The sequence below is a fragment of the Polypterus senegalus genome, chromosome 10 (assembly GCF_016835505.1).
Source record: "Polypterus senegalus isolate Bchr_013 chromosome 10, ASM1683550v1, whole genome shotgun sequence".
Taxonomy (NCBI): domain Eukaryota; kingdom Metazoa; phylum Chordata; class Cladistia; order Polypteriformes; family Polypteridae; genus Polypterus; species Polypterus senegalus.
The window spans coordinates 144,185,781-144,209,246 of NC_053163.1; the positions used below are offsets into that span (position 1 = coordinate 144,185,781).

Here is a 23,466-nt window from a genome sequence, read left to right on the forward strand (position 1 = left end):
TCCAAATCTCATCCCTTTAAAATGCCATGGTGAAACTTTAAGTCAGGTGTGCATAAAAGTATGGCCCCAAACACTAATAAAATGAACCAGTGTTGTAAGAAGTCAGTCAGTCATTTTACAATCCGCTTAGTCCTGAACAAGGACCACAAGGGTCTGCTGGAGCCTCTCTCAGCTAGCATAGGGTGCAAGGCAATCACAGGGTGAATGCACACACACACATCCACCCCAAGCACACACTAGGTCCAGGATCATCAATTCACCACTGTGGGAGGAAACCCAGGCAGACCCGGAGAAAACATGCAAACTCCACGCAGGGAGGACCTGGGATGTGAACCCTGGTCTCCTTACTGTGAGGGACCAGAACCACCATGTGCAACCTGATGTAAGAAGTAGTGGACTAAAATTCCTCTAACACCACGGGAGAGACTAATAAACTCATAGTAAATTACTATTTCATGTTAACACTGCCAAAGGTGCTTCTACTGTACATGCTGTTGGGTCGAGGGGTACACATTTTTTCATTGGTGATTTCTGCATGTTGAGTTATTATAAAGTGGATAAATATGACAGAGTAAAATCTCTTCTGGGTTGTATGTCTTCTGAAGTTTATTTATCTCACTTGCTCTGGACTAGATGATTCTTGATTATGTCCTTGATATGTAAAACCATAAAAATGAAAAAGTGGGTACTTACATTACTGCATTTGCTCAAGTATGCTCTCTTTCTAGCTGAACATCTCAGCTGTTGCATAATATCTATGCATTCAGAGAAAACCAGGTAGCTGAATTCTGCAGGTGAAAGCAGACTAAGAGAAAGAAGCTTCTTAGATAGCAACACTGAGGCAACAGAAGGAGAAGTGGCCCTCAATCATTCTACCCTAATTCTTTCATTTATCTGTATCAACCAAATTGTATAATCTGAAGCAAATTATCACTTAATCAACATTTTTGTGCTTCATGTTTGTTAGCTTGGCTTTTACAATCCCCATAATTGCTTTATTAGTCTTAAACAGCTACATTCTCATTGTTTATTGCTTCTTGCTTTCTTAACCAAATGCAAATTAACAAGAAGATGAAATTGAGAAGCAGTTCACCATTAACTTGGTCTCATTTAAGCCTGTGCAGATTGCTGCACCCACCACACGATTGGGACCTTAGTACAGCACCTCAGCACCACTCTGGAACAGTGTGAGGTTTTTTTATGGTGGCTGTGTTGCCAATCCTGCCTCAAACCCCCAAGTTTTCCCTGTAAGTTGGAGGATCTGCTTGCAGGGCTAGATGCAGGTTAACATCATATCCATGATGAAACAATTGCAGCTTAAGGGCTCTTGCTCAAGGGCCCAACAGAGTAGAGTCACTTTTGGCATATACAGGATTCAAATAAGCAACCTTATAATTGCTGGTACAGATTCCCAGCCTTAGAGCCACCACTCCACGACATCACAAAATATCTAAAAAAATTCCTCCCACAATCCAAAAGACATGCAGGTTAGGTGGATTGGCGATTCTAAATTGGCCCTAGTGTGTGCTTGGTGTGTGGGTGTGTTTGTGTGTGTCCTGCGGTGGGTTGGCACCCTGCCCGGGATTGGTTCCTGCCTTGTGCCCTGTGTTGGCTGGGATTGGCTCCAGCAGACCCCCGTGACCCTGTATTCGGATTCAGCGGGTTAGAAAATGGATGGATGGATGGATAAATGGAATGAAATTTAAGAGAAAAACTGAACAACTGTGATTTACTAATCCACTCTGGACTACAAATCATTTGGATGATATCCTTGGAAAGAAAAAAAATCTGCAATCTAAGAATGACCAGAAATAGCAGAATGAGAGTCATGGAATTAAGTAACAAGTTCTCTTACCAGCCATGATTGGTTTTGAAATAAAAAAATTGCATTGAACTTGAGGAAACCTGACTTGGGCCCTGTGATTTTGTCCACACTAATTAGACACATCAGAACAATGGTTTAGACTTACAAGGTGAAGGTCTCATTGTACTTGGGAGCCCAGCTATTGTTTTTGGATTTAGTGGCAAATTTCCTTTTTCTGTCACTAAGATGCGGACCGATGATGTTCACCTCCACAAACGGACGGAATATCCCAGAAGTCTGCCATCGGAGGTCATTTGCCGCCACCACTGAGGAAGGAAAACATCGATTAAACCAGGAAGAGATGGGAGAAAGAATGGAGTCATCCTTCTAATCCAGGACCCATGTGAGACTCATCATCTGTGTTACTCACCCTTGACTGTAACCTTATGTTCGCCAGTGTTAGGATGTGTAAACAGCTCCACATGTATAGACACTTCCCCAACGGGATCATCTACTCCAGAGCCTGTAGGTAATAGGTTACACTCAATATCTGAAAAACACCACACACCGGCCAAGGTAGTTCCTTCCATCTGTTTGTATTACTCAAAGGTTACCCATCCACTGAGCACAGCCTTGTGATAGACTGCATAGGGCACTCAATTTTCCTGCACTGCCTATAGGTGCTGGAAGGATGCACCCAGCTGCTGCCAAGGCTATGGATTAGCTTTGCATGTCCAGCGGCTTGTTTCTGAGCATGGGTTAGAGGGTAAGGACATTTGTGTGGGGAACTGAATGCAGGAAAGCAAGCAGGAAGCATGGTAGAACTCATCAGACTTTAATCCATAGCCTTCATTGATAAGGTAGTCTCAGGTTCTCGAGGCAGCTTTCCGGCCACTGCCGTTCATGTTTAAAATGGATAAAACCCCCGCAGGCAAGTCAAAGTTACATGCTGAAACCTAGCCAATCAGTGGCATTCCTGGATTTCTTATGTCCGAGCAAGCACAGTGAACAACTGGCAGTGTGATTGGTCCGATCGGAAGCCTAGTCTCCTCCATAATATGCATAGGCTTCAACCTTAGTGCAGCTTTGGTGTGCAGGGAGCATCCAAATTCAAAATGGAAAGTGGGATACTTCCCTGCAATTCTTTCCTGGTTGAATAATGGAATGACATTGGAGTGTTACTGGGAAGAAAGGCTCTAGGGTTCAGATCAGACCTCATTCAAAAAACAACAACAACATGCAAAGTCTTCGGGGTACAGTTTTTCTGCAGGCCAACCCTCCTCCCCCCTTTCATTTAAAGAGCAAGCCTATGCTTTAAATGAAGCAACAGTCCACCTGAACCTGAAGCTGTAGGTCTGTTACCCAGACAGGCTGGTCTAAGTGTCTAAAGCTTAAGCGTGAAAAAGGCTTAAGCATGAATGGAGAGGGAACAGCGAAAAGACCATAGGACTGGCTGAATGCCTTAGCACCTCAAACCACCAAAATCCAGGTGAGGGTACCTCGGTATCTGAGGTGCGCAGAAATGCTGACTAAATGCCCATTGTTGGGAAAAGAGGTCTGCCAGAGACTTTAAGTAAACGGTTATATTATTGGGCTCAATCAGTTTCTCAAAAACCCTGGGCTGGGACTAACTGAACTGCTCCAAAATCACAGGAACCACTGGACTGGCTAGAAAAAAAATGGTGTCTAAACCCAGTTTTATTCAACTGCAATAGTGACAAATCCCATTATTCTATCCTAGTAAGAAAAACTATGAGGAGGCCTGTGAGGATGCAGCCTGCCTGGGCAACAAGACCTTTCTACTGTTGCTTGTCATTTCCTATGACAACAGTCCACAAGTCAGAGCCAAACTGGGATCAGTGGCCAAACAGCTTCATGCTTCACTATCAAAACTGAATCTGAAGTAGCATTCCAAAGTCAAGACTCCTGCAAGAGGCAATAGGTTGCTTCCAGCGTAAAACTGGTGCCTATCCCTGCAGGTGAAGACAAACACACACGCACTCGCACTCGCGCCATTGTAGGTGCACACACACACAGGTATACACAACAGGGCAGTTTCTCTGGGGACACATTTCTCAGGGTCTTGAAAAAATTCAGTGACAATCTGGCACTCCAGTGCAAACGTACCCTTCTCCGGGTACACATCTTCACTAAGGGTGAACCTAACACCCTTGCCTCCGTGAACTATTCAGATGATGGATGATAAAGGGGAAAGAGAAGAGAAATATAGAAAGAGAGAGAGAGAAGAAAAGATAAAGAACGGGGTTCAGAGAACAGGAAAACAGAAACAGTTACAACACGCAGAAAACCGTGGACAGGTGTTAACAGCAAAAATGAAGAACAATATGAAATTATCCAGTAGAGGTGAACTACCTTTCTTCCAAAGGTACAATTACTCCATCTGGAGAGCATGGCTCAATTACACAACCCCAAGGCTTACGGTCACTCTGTTACCCAAGTGCTGTGTCTCCTTCTCAACTTGGCTCGCGCCTGCTGACCAGTAGACACTTCGATTTGGGAGAACATTCTTTTGTGAATTGGTTGACTTACCCTGTGCATTCTGGGATTGAACAAAGGTCTTGATGAGTGTGTCCGTGGCTTGTGTGTACAGGGAGAGGGCGTAGCGCAGGGACTGCAGGTCGGGACTCTTCTCTAGGAAGGTCTTCTTCAGACCAACTCCACCTGCATGGAAGTATTGCTGCAGAGGGAAAACCAAATGTAATAAGTAAGGGTAGGAAAGAGGACATAAAGTACAAAACTAACAATAGGTAGTCACCACTCATGCAGGTATGTATTGTATTTATTACACATCTGTTTCAAACCCTGCCTCAATAAGAACAAAAGAGAGAAAAGGTTACATGGGCATTGCTTGTCTTTAAACAAAGAAATAAAAGAACTTGATTTAGTGAGTTGGAATGCTGGAGACAATAAATAAACATACTGTCAGTATTTAGTTTAGGAGAATAAATATTAGATATACTACATTACCAAACATCTCATATGTTATCTTTGGTGCTATTTTGATTTTCAAACTCAATGTACTGCACTGTCCAAGACTAACATGCTCCAGCAAAAAAATTATAAATATAGGTAAATTGTATGTATTTTTGTGGCTCGTTTTAAGTGGAGGTTTGATGAGGGGGCCCTTTGAATCTGGAAGCCCACACACCCAAAGCGTTGGCTGTGGGGTCATCCGCTATGCCAGTGACCATGGCACAAAGTTCTTGGGGACTCTTGATCCTGACTTAGAATGGCTTAAGGTTGTGGCACCAAAAGGCAGTGGTTACTTTGAACATTAGGGAATTTCTGGATTGACTTCCTCCATCTTCCAATAACTCTGTCAGTAAAATGAATTCTAAAGTGGTGCCATGTGATGGACATCACTTGCACTTAATGATAGTAGGGTGGGGTCAACCCCCCCAACATAGCTCTGAATTAGTTTGGGAGGCTTAACAAATGGGCTAAGAGATGGCTCTTATACTGAGGCATCACACACCAGTGTTGCGGGTTCTTTCCTCATACTTCTTTTCCAGTGATACTGGGAAACAGAATGGGGCTTTTAGTGTAGCTCTAATTGTCTTTCCGTTATGTGGGTTATTAAATGTATGGAGGATTAGAAACATTTGTGTACTTAACATATTTAGGCTACGGAGAAGTAAGTTTTAATACTATATTTTAAATGCTGTTTTTTTAGTTTCATGTTTTTCCTTCCCTCGTTGCTGTTTTACTCATTGCCAGATGGCTTGGATTCACACCATGGGGCTTTGCTTGCAAAGGGGGCTTTTGTATATATGAGAAAAAAAATACCTATGGTTTTTACTGACTGTACCAGCATTCACAGCAATCTGCTGTCCATAACACACCCAAACCCACTCCAGTACTCACAGCTATAAACCTATCCATTAGATTGAAATAAAAAGCTTTCGAAAATAAAAATATGAGTCTTATTTGGTTGATATGGGTGGGCCATGATCAGAGAAAGTGTCTGATAGGTCACTTCTATTAGATTATACATTTACTCACTTACTGTTCTGCAAAAGGGAAAATGGATGGCCATTGAAAATGAGAGATCAGTGGGGCAGTGAAAAGAAATGAGATAGAGAGAAGCTTTAGATGCTGATTTTCTAGTAACTACTGAATGAGACTCCCCTTACTGATTGTTGGGAGAGGGATGACATGACTGCTTCAAGCAACCTTTGCATCAACATACAGTTCAATTCTACATAGCCGCCAACATGGACATAGAACAATGTGGCAGATAACAAAACCACTGCAGAAGATAAGAAGCACCAAACACTGCCAAACCTAAATGAAGGATCCCCTTTCTGGTCCTGAGTTTCATTTGGTCCCAAAACACTCAGTTAAATATTACCTTTTTTGACAGAAACTTGAAAAACTTTGAACTTCTGAAAATGTTTAATTGATGTTCGTTAACTGTGTAACCAGAAGAAAGCTGATTTCTCAAAACTGTGATATTGCCCTCATTAAGTCATTTGTTAAATTCATTGCAAATGCGGTCCCACTGCTATAAAAGTAAGACACTCCCAGAATGGCGCGTCTCACTCAGGAGAGAAGAGCAGACTGGTTACTGGATACTGAAACTGATGTAGAATGAATAAGTCTCTTGCATAATTTTTATTTAACTTGCTTTTTCATTTTGCTTTATTATAATTTCTAGCGATGATGTCTGTTTAAGGACCATGTAAATATTTAAAGGTGCAACCTGATTGGTGCCCAAAATTTCCTCCATGACCACTGTATTCCATCGGTTGACACCTGTTATAAACTTTTTGGATTTTTTAACAGTAGCTGATTTATTATTGAAATATGTGTCATTCATAATTTGTCAGTATATATGTATGCCAAGTGGGGGTAAGAGAAGTTTGGTGAAGAAGAGTCTTTTGAACTTCGACACTCTGGGGCTTGTAGGGAACTTAATCTGCCCTTGGTTGTCTCTTTGTGTAATCTCCTGTTTCTTCCAGCCCTTTCAATACTCACTTATACAGCACGACAGTCACTATGAATGCTTTTAGTAAGTGTTTCTATTATAGTGTCTTGGGCTATCAGCTATGTGATGGCACATCTGTAAGTGTTAGAGACTGACACTGCCTTTGTTTTTGGGACATGGTGGTGCGGAGACTGATTATCTGCTGTCTATACAAATTAAGTCACTGAAAGAAGCTGTGGAAGCTTGCTGGGATGCACTCAACTAATGAAGTTCACAGGAAAGTGTACCGTGCCTCTGCCTATGCAAAGAGACAAAAAGATTAAAAAGAGGAACTAGAGCAGACGAAGTGAAGTCAGAGTCTAGGGAGTGACAACAAAATGGGAATGAAAAGGTGAAAAGCATGGAAGTCAATGTAATTAGGTGGTGAGCTTTGGGGCCTAATAAAACACCAGAGCCAGTAGTCAGGTCATAAAAAAAGAGGTTAGGAATGTAAATAGTTACTAATTTCATTTTCTTACTGTCATGTAACCTGAAAACTCTATTCTCTTATTATTGTGTTCATAATAATTACTTGTGATCACTTTGAAATCACTTCAGTTTCTTTTTGTCCAGCACCTTGTGAGAAAAAAACCCACATATGATAACAACCACATTGATTTCAATAGCACATTTCTATACACGGATTGCAGCTCAAAGTGATTTAGAGGTCAGATGGCCAGGAGGACAAAAAAAAACATATATGAAAAAAACACTTCAGTTAAGATAGAGAAAAAAAAAAAACAAAATCTGCAGGGGTTCCAAGGCCAAAAGACCTAGTCCCCACTGGACATTCTACCTAAAATGACGTACCATTTGACTTGTCTTTTGTTTACAGTAGTTATGCAAGACATCAAGCTTTTTGTAGTTACCCCCTTTATTGATCCTGTAGACCAAAAAAAAAACTCTAATTGTTAGACAATTTCTGGATCATACTTTTAAAGGAAATTGCACCCTTATGATTAAGAGTAAACCAATGGGTGCCTTCAACAAAAATGTTCAGAAGCACTTGAATTTATGCTTACCAAAAAAGTTTGGAAAAATGGGGATAGTTAAAATAGGCATGCAGAGTCTCAGTTTATGTTATTTTGAGTTGATCATGGATATGAAAATATTTTTGATATTTACCGGTGGTCCTAGCCCTCTAATCCCTGAAAGTTAAAAATTACAAATTTGAAACATTAGCATGTGGGGTATTGTTTTGGATTATTTCAATGAATATAATGTTTTTTTTGATTTTTGATCATTTTCTAGGCATCTAGCCTTCAATAGACCTCTATCAGAGGGTGAAAAATGATACCTTTTCTATTACAATCAAGAATATTTAGACTTTTAGGATTTAAATTGAAGCACACATTTTAATACTTCAAATATACAGTGATGTGTCTTGCCACTGCATGGGCTGTAGGGAGTGGTACCAGTAGTGGGGTAGAGTCTTGGGAGAACACAGTTTGTAAGGGCTCAGGGCACCTCCCTAGAGAGAGCTGAGTGACAAGGATCAGGGTTCATTTTAAGAGTGCGTGGAGAGAAAGGGAGGATGGGTACTTGGAAGAATAGTTGTTGTTGGAACGAGAGGAAGACAGCATCATGTTGAGAAGGGAGCGAACAGTTAAAAGGCAGGCAAGAGGTAGTCAGGGTGAAGATGAATTGATTTTATCATTTTGGAGGTGTACCCGTGGCCCAGACAATGAGTGGTGGTAGGGCACTGTTTATATTATGGCATATCAAATCAAAGGTCAGTCACCATTTGGAAGACTCCCCCTGAAAAACGGCTCCCGAGTGTGTTTTATTCGATGGGACGTCACAATACTATTCTTGTTTATTAAATACTTCTAATTTATGAATAAATCATCACATTTCTTAAGAACAACTTGAATTAGGACAGCTTACACTCTATTTTGCAAAAAACCCAATTTTTTATGTCAACAATTCTTTCTTTCCCTACCCACTTTGAGGGTCACTGCAGGTTCGTATGAACCAATAGCTCCAGTTCTTAAATCCTTACACTGGCTCCCAGTTACGTTTAGGGCAGATTTCAAAATCCTCCTTTAAACATATAAAGCCTTACTGTAAATGGCCAAGATCGGACTTACTTGGCTGAACTTATCATGACTTACAAACCTGAACACACATTAAGATCTCAAGATGCCTGTCTGCTTATGATTCCAAGGATTAATAAAATAACAGTGGGAGGTCAAGCTTTTAGTTATAGGGCCCCTAAACTGTGGAGTGGTCTGCCTGCTACTATAAGAGATGCCCCTTCAGTCTCAGCTTTCAAATCCCAGCTGAAAACTCACAACTTCAGTTTAATACAGGGTATATCCTGACTAGAGCTGCTGATTAGCTGTGCAGACTGCATCTCTGTTGTCAGTCATTAGTACTAAAACATAAGTAACAAGATAGTTATAATTTGTAACTAACCCTCACCTATTCTGTTTCTCTTCTCGATATTCAAATGTGGCACTTGGTGCCACTGCCTGCTTGCCAAGTTGTTTTGCCTGCCTAAGATAAAGTCATCCCTGATGGAGGATTGCAGGAATCATTGGGTAGAGGGGTCCTTTCATCGGACTGGCTGGCCTAGCGCTGTCTCAGCTGTGGAATGACCAATTGGGGGAGGCAGCTTGATGGCTGAGGTCTCCAGGACTCTAAACAAATCCAAATCATATTATGTGATATCATCTACTGTTAAATTCTGCTCCTTACTTGTAATATTTTTATTTTTATACTGTATTGAGGATTACTTGGTTCTGTTCTGTGTATTGTATTGTATTGACCGCCTTCTTTTTGACACCTTGTGCACGCCCAACCTACCTGGAAAGGGGTCTCTCTTTGAGCTGCCATTCCCAAGGTTTCTTCAGTTTTTTTCCCTACAAGGTTTTTTTGGGAGTTTTTTTCTTGTCTTCTTAGAGAGTCAAGGCTGGGGGGCTGTCAAGAGGCAGGACCTGTTAAATCCCATTGCGAAACTTCTTGTGTGATTTTGGGCTATATAAAAATAAATTGTATTGTATTGTATTGTATTGTATTTCTTGCATTCCGCTAGCAGTGGTTCCCAAACTCGATCCTGGGGACCCCCTGTGGCTGCAGGTTTTTGTTCCAACCAGATTCACAATTGATAATAATCAATAACTGATCTCAATTAATTAGCTGGTCTTTTTTACTTTTCGTTATTTTGCATTCAGGTAAACAACAGTATGGTTTTTATATTTATAAGGCATTTAGAAATGTTTCTATTTTTTTTCTAAAGCTAAATGCTTAACTCTTTTGTCATTTTCCTATTATTTTCCCCTTTTCCTGTGTAGTTTGCTCCCTTCATTTAACCCTAATAGTGCCAATTAACCAGCACAGCAGACACCGGGATGATGAAAGCAGCAACAACTTCAGTGTCAAACTTGCTAATTAGTAAATAATAAAATAACCAGAACACCTGGAAAAGCAGAATGAAAATTAGCTTGAAAATACTGATAAAAAAGCTACATATTCCCCATATAACTGCTTGTTACATTTTAATAAAAATCTAACAAACTTAGTTTGTAATTTCTACATTGACTTCAAAACATAGAAACTGGGAAATAATGACTTACTTCATTAGGCTAAGAGTCCAAAGAAAAACAAAAGTTGGTTGGAGCAAAAACCTGCAGCCACAGTGGGTCCCCAGGATCGAGTTTGGGAACCACCGCGCTACAGGGTTAGGTGCACGTGCTGATACAGTACATTGCAGCACCCACCACATGACAAGCAAACTCAGGGTCCCAGATTAGGACCTGAGTACAGCCATACAACGGGTGACACCTCAGCGTCACACTAGTGCAGATGGAATGGAACTGTGTGAGGTTTTTTTTATGGTGGCTGGAGTGCCAATTCTGCCACCAACCCCCAGGTTTTTTTCCCCTGCTGGTTAAGGGCCTTGCTCAAGGGCCCAACGGAGTAGAGTCACTTTTGGCGTTTTTACGGGATTTTAACCGATTCCGCCACACATGCTATGAAATTCTGCATAAAACTAACAACTGAAGTGAAAATGTTAGGCAAAGCAATAAGCCGCTGAATAACTGTTTTCCCATTGTTTTAAAACCCTAAATCTCCGCCGAGTCATTTCGGCTAAGGAGAGAGAGAGAGCCACAGGGGATGCACAAACCAGTGTGTTTCTTTGTGCCGGTCCCGTGGCCGGATAAATGGGAAGGGTTACGTCAGGAAGGGCATCCGGTGTAAACTTTTGCCATATCAATATGCGGACACCAATACAAATTTACATACCGGATCGGTCGAGCCCCCGGGTTAACAACAACTGCCACCAGTTCTGTTAGCCAACCTGGTGCTGGCGGAAATTGGGCCACTGTTGGCCGAAGAAGAAGAAGCAGAGGGGGGAGACATGTCCGGAGGCATGAGAAGAGGAGGAAAGTAAAGAGAGTGGAACTGAGGGTAGGACCTTTGAATGTTGGACATGGTGAGAGAGGGCATGCAGGTGATGGAGGTGACAGAACAAGATGTAGAGGACAGAAAGATATGGAAGAAGATGATCTGCTGTGGCGACCCCTAACCGGAGCAGCCGAAAGAAGAAGAAGAGAGAGAGAGACGTTGGGAGCATGCGCTGATAGCACGTTGCCGCACCCACCACAGTGTGAGTGGTTTTTTTAACAGTGGCTGGAGTGCCAGCCCTGCCGTCAACCCCCATGTTTTCCCTTTAAGTTGGAGGACCTGCTTTTAGGGCTGGATTGCAAATTAATGTTGTACCTAGTAAAACGCAGATGCACGTTATTTGCTCAAGGGCCCATCGAAATAGAGTCACTCTTGGCGTTTACGGGACTGAATGCCTGTGCAGATCCCTACCCTTACAGCCAGCACTCCCACGTGTTGACAGACATAAAACAGTAAACTAAGTTCGCGATAGGTTCGAGGAACTTTAGAAAAAAAAAAAACGCATTAAATAAGATGATAAGTAAGGTTATATTACTTCGTTACAGAGAATAACTGGGAGCCGTGGTGTTGACTAACACGATAAATGCTCGTGTCACGGCTACCCGCCAATGAAAAGAGCGCGAAAGCGGGCGTGTATCAAACCGACTCGCCGCGCGCTTTTTGGACACAACAAAACAGGTTGCAAGCAGCACGCTAGGATAGACTATTAAAAAAAATCGTGATAAAAGAGGCATCAAAAGAGCCTTCAACGCAAAGAAACACAGTTGTGGAACTAAATTCAGGGAAGGCTATTATTTCTGAGCAAGACAGTGCATTTTTTAAACGCGTCATGAATTTCAACGACAAAAAGACACACAAAAAAAGCTACCAGTCATTCAGATCCAACTGTCTTAGCTTTGCACGATTTGGACATTTGGAGAGATTATTCACTACTCTCTTCGGCACTTGGAATCATTACCAGAACTCGACAGAAAACAAGCCTTTGACTTGTTGGCACCATAAGATGAAACCAGCACACATGCGTTTAAGGAGAATCGGAAGAAAATGTAAAGGTTAGTAGTTTTTCTAAAAAAAAAAAAAATCTTCGTTTGTTGAATAATTTTTAGTCAGATCCCGCGTTATGAAACTTGTTCCATGAAAAGGTACGTGTCATGTTAGAGCTGTGCATAGTGGAAGAGCCAATAGTTCAATGCCGGGGCTATAAAAGGGGGCGGAGCGACGCGCTAGCGGGCTCCGGTAAACTTAGGGGGCAGCAACATGACTGAAAAATATAAGATAGCATAATGCTGAAAATCAGGCTAGGGTGGAAGATGTTTCTTTTTAAAGGGGATTCCTTCATCAATATTCAACACTTGCTACATATGCGCGCTGTCAGTTTTCTCAAAGACCCACAATCATGTATAATTTGCGTCCGTATGTGATTTAAAGGATCACATCAACACCTTACGGAATCGTACCAGACCAACTATATATATATATATATATATATATATATATATATATATATATATATGATTCAACGTTATTGTCATTATACAGTTAAATGGCGTATATATAGGTTAGGAGCACGCGCTGATACAGCGCATTGTCGCAACCACCACACGACAAACCTGAGTGCCAATAACGTCATACCCAGGACTGAGAAATTGCAAGTTAAGGGCAGGCTGAAGGGCACAACAGGGTCCCTTTTGGGATTTACGGGATTCGAACCGGCAACGTTCCGAGTGCCATCGCAGAACCCTAGCCTCAGAGCCACCACTCCGCCCCTGCGTTTTTATATATACTGCTCAAAAGAATTAAAGGAACACTTTTTAATCAGAGTATAGCATAAAGTCAATGAAACTTATGGGATATTAATCTGGTCAGTTAAGTAGCAGAGGGGGTTGTTAATCAGTTTCAGCTGCTGTGGTGTTAATGAAATTAACAACAGATGCACTAGAGGGGCAACAATGAGATGACCCCCAAAACAGGAATGGTTTAACAGGTGGAGGCCACTGACATTTTCCCTTCTCATCTTTTCTGACTGTTTCTTCACTAGTTTTGCATTTGGCTACAGTCAGTGTCACTACTGGTACCATGAGGCGATACCTGGACCCTACAGAGGTTGCACAGGTAGTCCAACTTCTCCAGGATGGCACATCAATACGTGTCATTGCCAGAAGGTTTGCTGTGTCTCCCTGCACAGTCTCAAGGGCATGGAGGAGATTCTAGGAGATAAGCAGTTACTCTAAGAGAGCTGGAGAGGGCCATAGAAGGTCCATAACCCATCAGCAGGACCAGTATCTGCTCCTTTGGGCAAGGAGCAACAGGATGAGCACTGCCAGAGCCCTACAAAATGACCTCCAGCAGGCCACTGGTGTGTATGTCTCTGACCAAACAACCAGAAAGACTTCATGAGGGTGACCCAAGGGCCCCATGTCCTCTAATGGGCCCTGAGCTCACTGCCCAGCAGCATGCAGCTCGATTGGCATTCGCCATAGAATACCAGAATTGGCAGATGCACCACTGGTGCCCTGTGCTTTTTACAGATCAGAGCAGGTTCACCCTGAGCACGTGACAGAAGTGAAAGGGTCTGGAGAAGCCATGGAGAACATTATGCTGCCTGTAACATCATTCAGCATGAGCAGTTTGGTGGTGGGTTAATGATTGTCTGGGGAGGCATATCCATGGAGGGTCACACAAACCGCTACAGGCTTGACAAAGGCACCTTGGCTGCCATTAGGTATCAGGATGAAATCCTTGGACCCATTGACAGACCCTATGCTGGTACAGTGGCTCCTGGTGCACGACAATTCCTGGCCTCATGTGGTGAGAGTATGCAGGCAGTTCCTGGAGGATGAAGGAATTTATACCATTGACTGGCCACCACACTTTCCTGACCTAAATCCAATAGAACACCTCTGGGACATTATGTTTTGGTCCATCCAATGCCACCAGGTTGCACCTCAGACTGTCCAGGTGATGCCCTGGTCCAGATCTGGGAGGAGATCCCCCACAACACCATCTGTCATCTCATTAGAAGCATGCACCGATGTTGTCAGGCATGTATACAAGAACACAGGGGCCATACAAAGTGCTGCGTACAATTTTGAGTTGCTGCAATTAAATTTTGGCAAAATGGACTAGCCTGCCACCTAATTTTTTCACTCTGATTTTTGGGGCGTCTTTGAATTCAGGGCTCTGTAGGTTGATCATTTTCATTTCCATCAAACGATGTGGCATCCTTTCGTTCCTAACACATTACCCAGTCTATATCAGTATAGATATCCAGGAGGATTTCTTTTTCCCATTGAGATCTGATGTGTTTTCAAAGTGTTCTTTAATTTTTTTGAGCAGTTTATAATGGGTCATCTGTAGGAATTGTAACGGGACCCAACAAGAAAAACACGCCACACGCGCTTCTTCAGTGCACTGCTCATTTTTAAAACTGCCAGGGCTGGCCGCCCTGACGTGGCTTACCTGAACGCGATTCTTTTGCCTTTCCCACTGGCTTGATTATTGTGTGAGGATATGTAGAAAAGGCATATTTGCATTTTCAGTGGTGTTAAAAGAGGCTGTCGCTGATGGAAACGCTCCAGTGCTGAATCCAGAAGGTAGCAAAGTCGTTTCTGTAAGTTATGATAAAAAGGACTAATTCTGCACTTCAAAAATATATAATTATTTTATGCATACTTTAATAAGTAATACTTAAGTCATTTGTGTAGTGAACAGCTTTTCTATCTGTAGTAAGATATCTGTATTTTGGGAATTTCTGGTTGTTATTTATCCCCCAAAAATCCCCACTTATTTTATGTTTTGATTAAAGAATTTGGCCGCTAGTAAAAAAAAAAAAATGCTTTTTGAAATGGCTTCTTAATTTTGTATTATGTTTTTAAAAGAAGCAAATTTGCTTTTATTAATAAATGTTAGCAGCAATTATATGTGTTTATTAATAAACATAATTAAAAAAAAACCAAACACCTTATTCAAGACTGCAGCAAAAGTACAAGAGTGTAAAGTACAGTGCCATGGCCACCGTTAGGAGGGCCTCAAATATAGTTGTGGTTGGAGAAATAAACAGTTGAGAACCACTGGTTTGATGGTTACAAAAACTAACTGTTCTTGGAGCATTGAATCTATTATAACAAAGTATTTACATAATTTTTATAACTGTTCTTAGAGCATTGAATCTATTATAACAAAATATTTACATCATTTTTAAAGTGGTGTGACTTTTCAGGTATAACTTAAACAAGTAAGGCAGATATAAATACTAATCATGGCAACATGTTGCATGTTGATTATCACTAGCAAGTAAGAATTCCCCTGTATTCACTACACAATATGAACTCTTTTAACCCCATTAACCTATAAACTATTCCCTGCAAAACATGCATAACCAAGCATTAAACCTCAGGTCTTCAAGTTTGAGTGAGCATCATTATAGCTTGAACCTCTGCCAATTACATTTAAATTAGTAACACTGATGCATGCCAGGCTATTCTGGACTAACGTATTGTATGTTGTGCCAAGTCAAACTTTACATTTGACAAGTGCCATGTTTGTACAGCACATGGCACAGCTGGCATCTGCTTTATTATGAATTTGTGCCCATCTCAAGCTTCTCTTTTGCTTAAATTATGTCTGGTAAATGCTGTGGTAAAATCTGTAAAATCAAGGATTTGAGAAGAAAACCTGACTGTTATAACTAAATACGAACACACTAGTGCGGTGCAATATGCATTTTTTGCCTCAAGCCTACCTCCTCTGAGCTGTTAATTTTTTATATATGGTTAATTATGTTATATTCCCAGTTTAAACCGTAATTTTAAGGCATCAGTCAATTGCTTATTTAGTCCAATTTACCCACTGGGAGCTGGAGTGTAGTGCATCAATGTAAGATACAGGTAGCAAATTCTGAAACCCATGCAAACACCAAGAAATTATGCAAACACTACATGGACCATGAATGGGCATGGAATTCAAACCCAGCATACCGGATCTAAAAAGGTGGTGTGTTACCCATGTTTTGAAGAATTATATATATTTTTTTAAAGTTACAGTGTATCCTGTGTATTAGATGCTGGTATCTTAGTGAGACTAAAGCAGTACAGTTGCACTGTTTGCTTGGTTTAATTACATAGATATAGTACACTGTAAAATTCCTCATACTTTGAACCTGTATTCTGATAAATGGTTGTCAATCTAAAAGGTTTTATTTTTTTTATCTTTGTGAGCTTATCTCAGTTATTTCTCTGTAAATGTGATTTATTATGCATTTTCATTATCTCGTGTTGCACTTTATTATGGAACAAAAGCAGTTGTTAAATGCAAACAGAACACTGCAAATATTTCTTATTTTTCTGCAGTTTTTTTAGAAAATATCTCACTGTTTTAAAATCTGTGAAAGTGACCAATGTGTCTTTGTAACATGCTCAACTATGATTTGAGCTTGCCGAAGTAACAGATAACTTAGCTGACCAGTTTATTTTAAGAGTATTCTTTATATTCAGTTTTCTTTGCATATACTACTTACTTTTTTCAATTGTGGCACCATTATGTAGTGTAAGTTTAGATTTTTCATCTATTAACCTAACCTGCATGTTTGTCAGATATAGGAGGAAAATCAGAGTACCCGCATTAAAGACACACATACAATGATGAGGCAGCAGTGGGAACCTCTGGGCTTGTGACATATAGATAAACTGTTTTCTAGACATCAACACTGTGAGATGTTTTGCTTATTGCTTAAGTGAATAGCAATGCAACACCTTATCATAACCTGGGAAAATGTAATCTCAAATATATATAGTTTTGAATTGATTAAAAATCTAACAAGATCTTAGGAGTAAATATGTTACTATATTATAGAAATTAACAGGTTCATTGCTTAACACAGCAACAATAACGGACAGCAGTATTTTCTTTACAACATTGATATTTCTAGTGGTTTTACCTAACACCTTTAGATAAAGTTGTTACAAAACATATCATAAAAAGGTTGGTGTTTGGATTCATGACTTTAGTGAAATTACTTGGATTAAAAGTAGCTTATTTATTAGAAAATTGTAAATACTTTCTGTATTTTTGCTTGTAGAAGATAAGCTTACAAATATCTCATGCAAAAAATAAAAAGGCAGCAGTGAAGATCAGTAATATTCAGTGCAGTGTATTTAATAAACTTTGAACTTATAAATAGCTTATGAAATATTATTTTATACATTATATACAGTACATTATGTAAATGGCATGTCCTGTTATTATTATTATCACTATGATACAGTGCTTGATTTTCCTTTTTATTATGCTCTATTATTCATTTTTATTATTGTACTATGTAAATCCAAGAGAAAGTGTTTTTTGGACTCTGCCAAGAGAAATGGCGAGAATATTTTGTTTTATGACACTTCTAGCACTTCTGTATTGTATCAAAACACTATTGTCTTAAAGTTACAAAAACGTGTTACCACACCCTGATATCTTAGACCTCCTGCATAAGCTGGAGCATCATAACTGCTTACCTGCTTAACTGTGGGGCTTTTAAATTGTGGCCTTCTGTAACTCTCCATACTCATAATTTCTGAACTATTCTGCATTTGGGGAAGGCATCTGCTGAACACTCAGAACACCCCAGCTTAATTGCTGAATTTCTCTCTGTTGACTTTTTTTCTTGGGTTTTCTGGCAGAAGCCTGACTGTGGATTTTTGTCTTGAAAGATTGTTTAATACAGACTAACTATAAAGCTGTTATTTGTGTCATGATTGATTTATGTTGATGATGTGATTATTTTGTCAGTGTTGTGGTTTTGAGGTAGCACTGTAAGTGGATCAACCTTTCCACAGTGTGATTCCGAGTATTGATCCTGGTCCATCCACTTGAAAATGAAATGTTCATGCACAAGAAGGCTTTTCAAGAAGCTTTATTGTGCCTGATTTCTATTATAAATACTGTATTCCCTAAGTTAAAATCCTGCCATATTTCCTCGTAGCAGATTAAATCATATAGTATGTATACCTGGTTTTGTCCAGGAAATGTCATAAGACAATGCACCTCACTTATAGCACCATTGGCTAATCAAGTGTATCAGAAGTACCATGTAACTAAGTGTATTTGTGTACACGATATTTGTTGTTTTATTTTTTACCAAGTACTGATATTATTAGGAGGTAGTGATTAAGGCTTTGGACATAGAACGTCAAACCCTGAGACTGTGGGTTCAAATCCTGCTACTGACACTGAGCAAGTTACTTCTCCTGCATGTGGTCCAATTGGAAAAACTAAAGAAATGTAACTAATTGTATCTCAAATGTTACCTTGAATAAAGGCATCAGTCAAGTTATAATTTTACTATTAGGTCACTGGAGCCGCTTTCTATTGAACATGCTATGCACAATTGTACTGAGTAAAATACTTCTGGCTTTTCCTAGTGACTTAGCTTTTTTTGATGGCCGTTGCAAAATTTACAATACAATTTAGTATATATATATCAAAATACCTGTTCTAATCCCATTGAAATACATGTTAATACAACCCAGATAGCCATTGTTCTAAATATGCAACCTCTATGTTTAAGCATCACAGGACCACCTGCATGAGTTTTTGAATTTATAAATTACTAATTCTCAGATGGATTAGAAAGCCAATTGCTTAAAATTTCCTTTGGTTCTTTTTTTGTAGAATCACAATACATTCTAATTTACAATGATGCAATACCCACATCGGTTTGCCCAATAGCTGTTTATTCAGCAAGAAATGAGTTGTATATTTGTGCTTCCTTCTCCTCAGAGTAGTTGGAAGTTATTTTTGACCCTTCTGATTCAAAATTATTCATTTCCAGTTCTACATACAATAGTATAAATAGCATATCCCATTTTATGTCAATATAGCGAAACTGAAATGAGCTGCGGAGGAAATCTGCAGTCGACAATGAGAGAATGAGACAGAGAAACCACAAAGTAGAGTGAACTGAATTAACATCAGCCTACCTACCTTTATAGTGTCCAGGGCAAGTTCCACAACAGCACACTGTTTTGGCGATAGTGACTTCGCTTCCTCTCTTACCATATGGTCCTGAAAAGCAATTTCACATATAAGATAATCTTCTGTTCACCATGTGGCTCATCTTTTCCACCAATGCACCCAACCAATGATAAACCCATTATTACCTTCAACTTAGAAAGTTGTCCCAGTTCCTTGGCTGCATTAAAGATCAGCTGTGTGCCCTACAAATAAAAAGACAGTAGGAGTTAACTCCCATAGATAAGTTTTAAAAGAGAAGGGCACAGTTCAAGAGCTGAACAGAGAAACGTGCAGACATGAGAGCAAGAAAACAAGAGAGGAGAAGAAGAGGAGCCAAGAGTGAGAGAACAGGCACTGGAAGGCACAGTTCAGTCTGCTACTGTGAGACAACTCAGATGGACAGACTCCTGTTTTAGTGGAGGATTGGTGGAGGGGTGGAGGTGAAAGTGTCAAGGAAAGCAGCTATGAGGGCAACCAGACAAGTAGACAAAATCCTGACACGCAGCGAAACGAAGGAGCCCTGCAAGCAGAGAGAGGGGCTCGTGTCCGTGCAAAGTTTCAAAATCCCCACGAGTGAAAGATACAAATAGCATTGAGGAACAAAGAACAGAGGAGCAAAAGGAAGAGAGACACATTGAGTACGGCAGCAAGGCATTTCCTTACATCAGTGTGACACACAAGCTTCACTCTTCCCTGTAAAGAGAGGAGAGTTAATGACATTGCAGCAACTGGTGCGGTACCACACCAGCTGCCCTTAGTTCCAGAGGTTTGTAGCTGTAAGAGGATGAGCAGCAGCTCCATTCTGTAGTATGTCAGGAAAGCCTTAGATTGGTTCAGTTCAATAGCAGTGTTTTTAAGAGAAAATATCTGAATTGGATGGTCATCTTCACCACCCATAAACTGCTTCTTCCATGCTCTATTTACCAGATCCTGAACCTTATAAGGCCTATGAAATTTGATCCCTCCCAAGCATACAGTCATTAATTAAATCTCTTTTTGGTCACATCCAAAAAGTAAAACCACCCCAGCTCACACAATCTAACCATTTTCTGAGCTACAGACTCTCAGAAGAGCCCACTACTGACACATATGTATCCTAAGTCAACCCAGATATTCCTCTAGGTGCATGTGAGCTAAATGTTAAGTCCACTTAACCTGCTTTATACTGTTTTCCTCTCTGCTATATCAACCTAATCACTAATAATAAATTTGTGTGGTTGCTCAAGACTTGGAGCTGCAGGCAACATTTCTACATTACTAATCAAACCATAGGAGGAGCAGAGAGCTCTTCTCATTTATTACTAATTTACATTTAGTTAGAAACATACAGTAAAAAGACAAAAGCATATATTGGCAGCAAACATTGCACCGGAGATGCAGTGTGGAACAGGTAGACAGTGAAGAAAGCTGCAGTACAATGATTCTGAACGAGGAGCAGGGGGCAGGTGGGGGAGGTGGAGTACCTGAAATCATCCACAGAGACCAAGGCTGGATGGGAGAGGGCGGGAAACAGGAAATCCAGTCAAGACAATGCACAGAAACATGGCAACAAACCTAGTCAAAATATCAGACCACCAGGGTGAGGTGGGCCCACAAGGGCGAGAATGGGTTTTGTGTGTGGGGCTGGGCCCAGCTGTTTACCGAAATGCACCATGCTGCTGTCTAGAAGAGACTGATATAGGAGAGAAAATTAGTAGGGGAGAGAAGAAGTGAGGGAATAAAGATTTAAAGAAGTGAAGAGAATAAGGGGTATAGTTAGTGATGCATGAATAAAGAGAATTTACAGAACTAAGGAACCTCCCTAATTATAGAAACAGATGTAATGAGGTGTAACGGAAGAATAATTTAAACTGTGACTAGGTAAAAAGGAGAAGAGTGGAACAAGTGTGCTGCCAACTCCCAAATTCAAATTCACTTTCAATTTTGGTTTCTTGTGACTCCTATGTTGCTTTGTTTAAATGCCTTTAATGACTTTGGTTTAACTCTGTGGTGCAAAGCTTTTATCAAATTGATTGTTTATTTGAAAATGTCATGATAGTGCATCAATATATCACTGTGTGCCAATGCACTGTGAAATACTGGCTTTTGATTCAGGCAAAGTTCCTGTCTTGCACCTGTGGCTGCCAGGGTAGGCCAAGGCTGCTTGGAATTTGACAAGCAGGCAAAGAAAATGACTAAGTAGATGAAATGACTAAAGGTGAGTGAGAGAGTGAGAGAGAGAGAGAGAAGAGGAGGGGTGGGACTAGTAGAGATGAACCAAAGGACCTAACCAGAGGTGTAGAGGAAAATAATTTTAAAAAAAGAAAAATGTTAAAAGTGAAAACAGAAAAAACAATGGAAGTGTAAAGAGTGCGAGACAGGGAAAGGGAACAACAGACAGGTGAAAGGTGGGCTGCGAAAACATGGACAATGAGAGTGAGAGACAGTAGAAGAGTACAGGGTTGCAAGAAGGGTGCAGCCACACATAACAAGGACTGGCCACCTGCAGCGACGCACTGGAGACAGACAGATAGACACACAAGTGTCGTACTTACAATCATCTGTGGAGTAGCCAGAGAGGCAGGGTGCAACAATCAGAGAAGAGGGTCAGTAAGTATCCATAGGCCCAAGTGACAACAAGAACAAAGTATTCATTAGAACAAAAAGGGGACACCCTCCAGCACACACTGCTCTACTCAGAATGGCAAGCATATCTGCTTTTCATTTTAGCCATGAATTCAAGGAGGAGGATATTTAGGTGAAAGAAAGATTACTGTAGGTACTGCCCAGTAGTGAAACACTGATCATCCACACGGCCTGCTAGGTGACACAGCCACACGTTGACCTAGGCTTTCTCATAGATCAGGTGAGAACTGGGTGCAGTAAGGTTAGTGACAGCTCGAGGAGTTTCAGTTATAGAAAAGGTCAAGCTGGGTAACACTGTGTACTTACCGTCTGATCAGTGAGAGGTGGCAACACGATAGTCTTCTCCATTGTGTTCATCACCAACTTCCACAATTCCTTAAGGACACGTTTCAAAACTGTTTTCTCGCAGATCTTTGCAAAAAGGGTCAGGCTGCAGTGAGAATGTTAACAAAAAATGAAAAAAGTGCTTCCTCCATATTTGTATTTTTATACCCTCTCACATGTATCTCATTCTCACAAAAACTTGTGGCTTTACACAAATATCCTTAATCCTAAGGCAAACATGACCGGTACTCCCCATTACATAACATTGCAGACATATTATATGTGCTCATTATATATGCATGCATAAAATGGCACGAAAAAAGGAAGACAAAAGGAAGGCTCAAGCACTTGTCTCACATTTAGACTCACACTTTCAGAGACTGCTAAATCACACATGCCAAGGGCTTCCATGTTACAGAATGCGCGGCATCCCTTGCTTCACAATGCATGAATATTCTCTCCCTCAACATGCTTAATTTGCACATAATATATTTACAACACTCATTTGCTCACTTGCTATCTAGGAAGTCCATTATTGGTTGTAGTACATTGTCTGCATCTTGGGCTACACTGCTACAGGCACTGGCTGGTACATTGCCTGTACCTTTCACTTGGCTTAGGATGTCACCCATTTGCTTGACACATTCTTCAATATGTGGCTGGAAGCTGAAAGTGAGAAGACAGCACAAGTTGGCAAAATGTCTTGTACACTTAATAAAAACCATTTAATGACATGACTCAGTAAGGGAGAATGATATCTAGCATATGTGGTAATAATCGTTTGTTTTTTTTTCCATTCTTCAAGTCTTACAATATCAGATTTTAAAATGCAGGAAAGGTGTATGAGCCAGTCCTTGTCCAGGGACCTACCAGATTAGTTAATATGTTTTGTTAGGGGAGAGAATTGACTAGGTGTGCAGGATAGTCTATGTGTGTGCCCCCAAGGAAGGGACAAGACAATTTATCTGGAATACCAGGCAGTTGAAATGAAAGAAACATGAACTGGATGGGGGCTGAGTACGCCTGACCAAGAGATGTGTCCAGAATGACAAGATTAGACTTAAATTAAGGGCAGACTGAAAGGCAAAATCTCTCTTTTTTATCCACCTTTTATCTGCCATTTTATATCCTGAGGAGATCATCTCTTTCAGATGCCATATTCAGAGAGGCCATGCTGCGTGACGCTATGCAGATGGCATGCTGGATCAAGGACCAGGAAGGATCAGGCCAGACCAGGACAAAAAAGAATATGGATACAAGATGAACTTCTAAGTAGGTTGTAATGGTATTTTTATCACAATTATTTTTCTTTGATTAA

At 40.5% G+C, this 23,466-nt stretch overlaps 1 protein-coding gene across 11 annotated transcripts in view; it reads right to left on the bottom strand.

Annotated features, from left to right (window-relative positions):
• unc13a (unc-13 homolog A (C. elegans)) overlaps window positions 1–23,466 on the bottom strand; it is a 70,027-nt gene that overhangs the window by 4,525 nt on the left and 42,036 nt on the right. For 4 of the 11 annotated variants that reach the window (XM_039766952.1, XM_039766946.1, XM_039766950.1 and 1 more), the window contains 10 exons: window positions 22,662–22,814; window positions 22,131–22,254; window positions 21,734–21,739; window positions 19,863–19,892; window positions 19,346–19,402; window positions 19,170–19,250; window positions 4,355–4,502; window positions 3,932–3,988; window positions 2,235–2,327; window positions 1,971–2,130 (listed from right to left, as the gene is read on the bottom strand). In XM_039766952.1, coding sequence (XP_039622886.1) covers window positions 1,971–2,130; window positions 2,235–2,327; window positions 3,932–3,988; window positions 4,355–4,502; window positions 19,170–19,250; window positions 19,346–19,402; window positions 19,863–19,892; window positions 21,734–21,739; window positions 22,131–22,254; window positions 22,662–22,814 — 909 coding nt within the window. The remainder of the gene's footprint in view (window positions 1–1,970; window positions 2,131–2,234; window positions 2,328–3,931; window positions 3,989–4,354; window positions 4,503–19,169; window positions 19,251–19,345; window positions 19,403–19,862; window positions 19,893–21,733; window positions 21,740–22,130; window positions 22,255–22,661; window positions 22,815–23,466) is intronic. The other 7 variants (XM_039766955.1, XM_039766949.1, XM_039766953.1 and 4 more) reach the window with 4 other exon arrangements.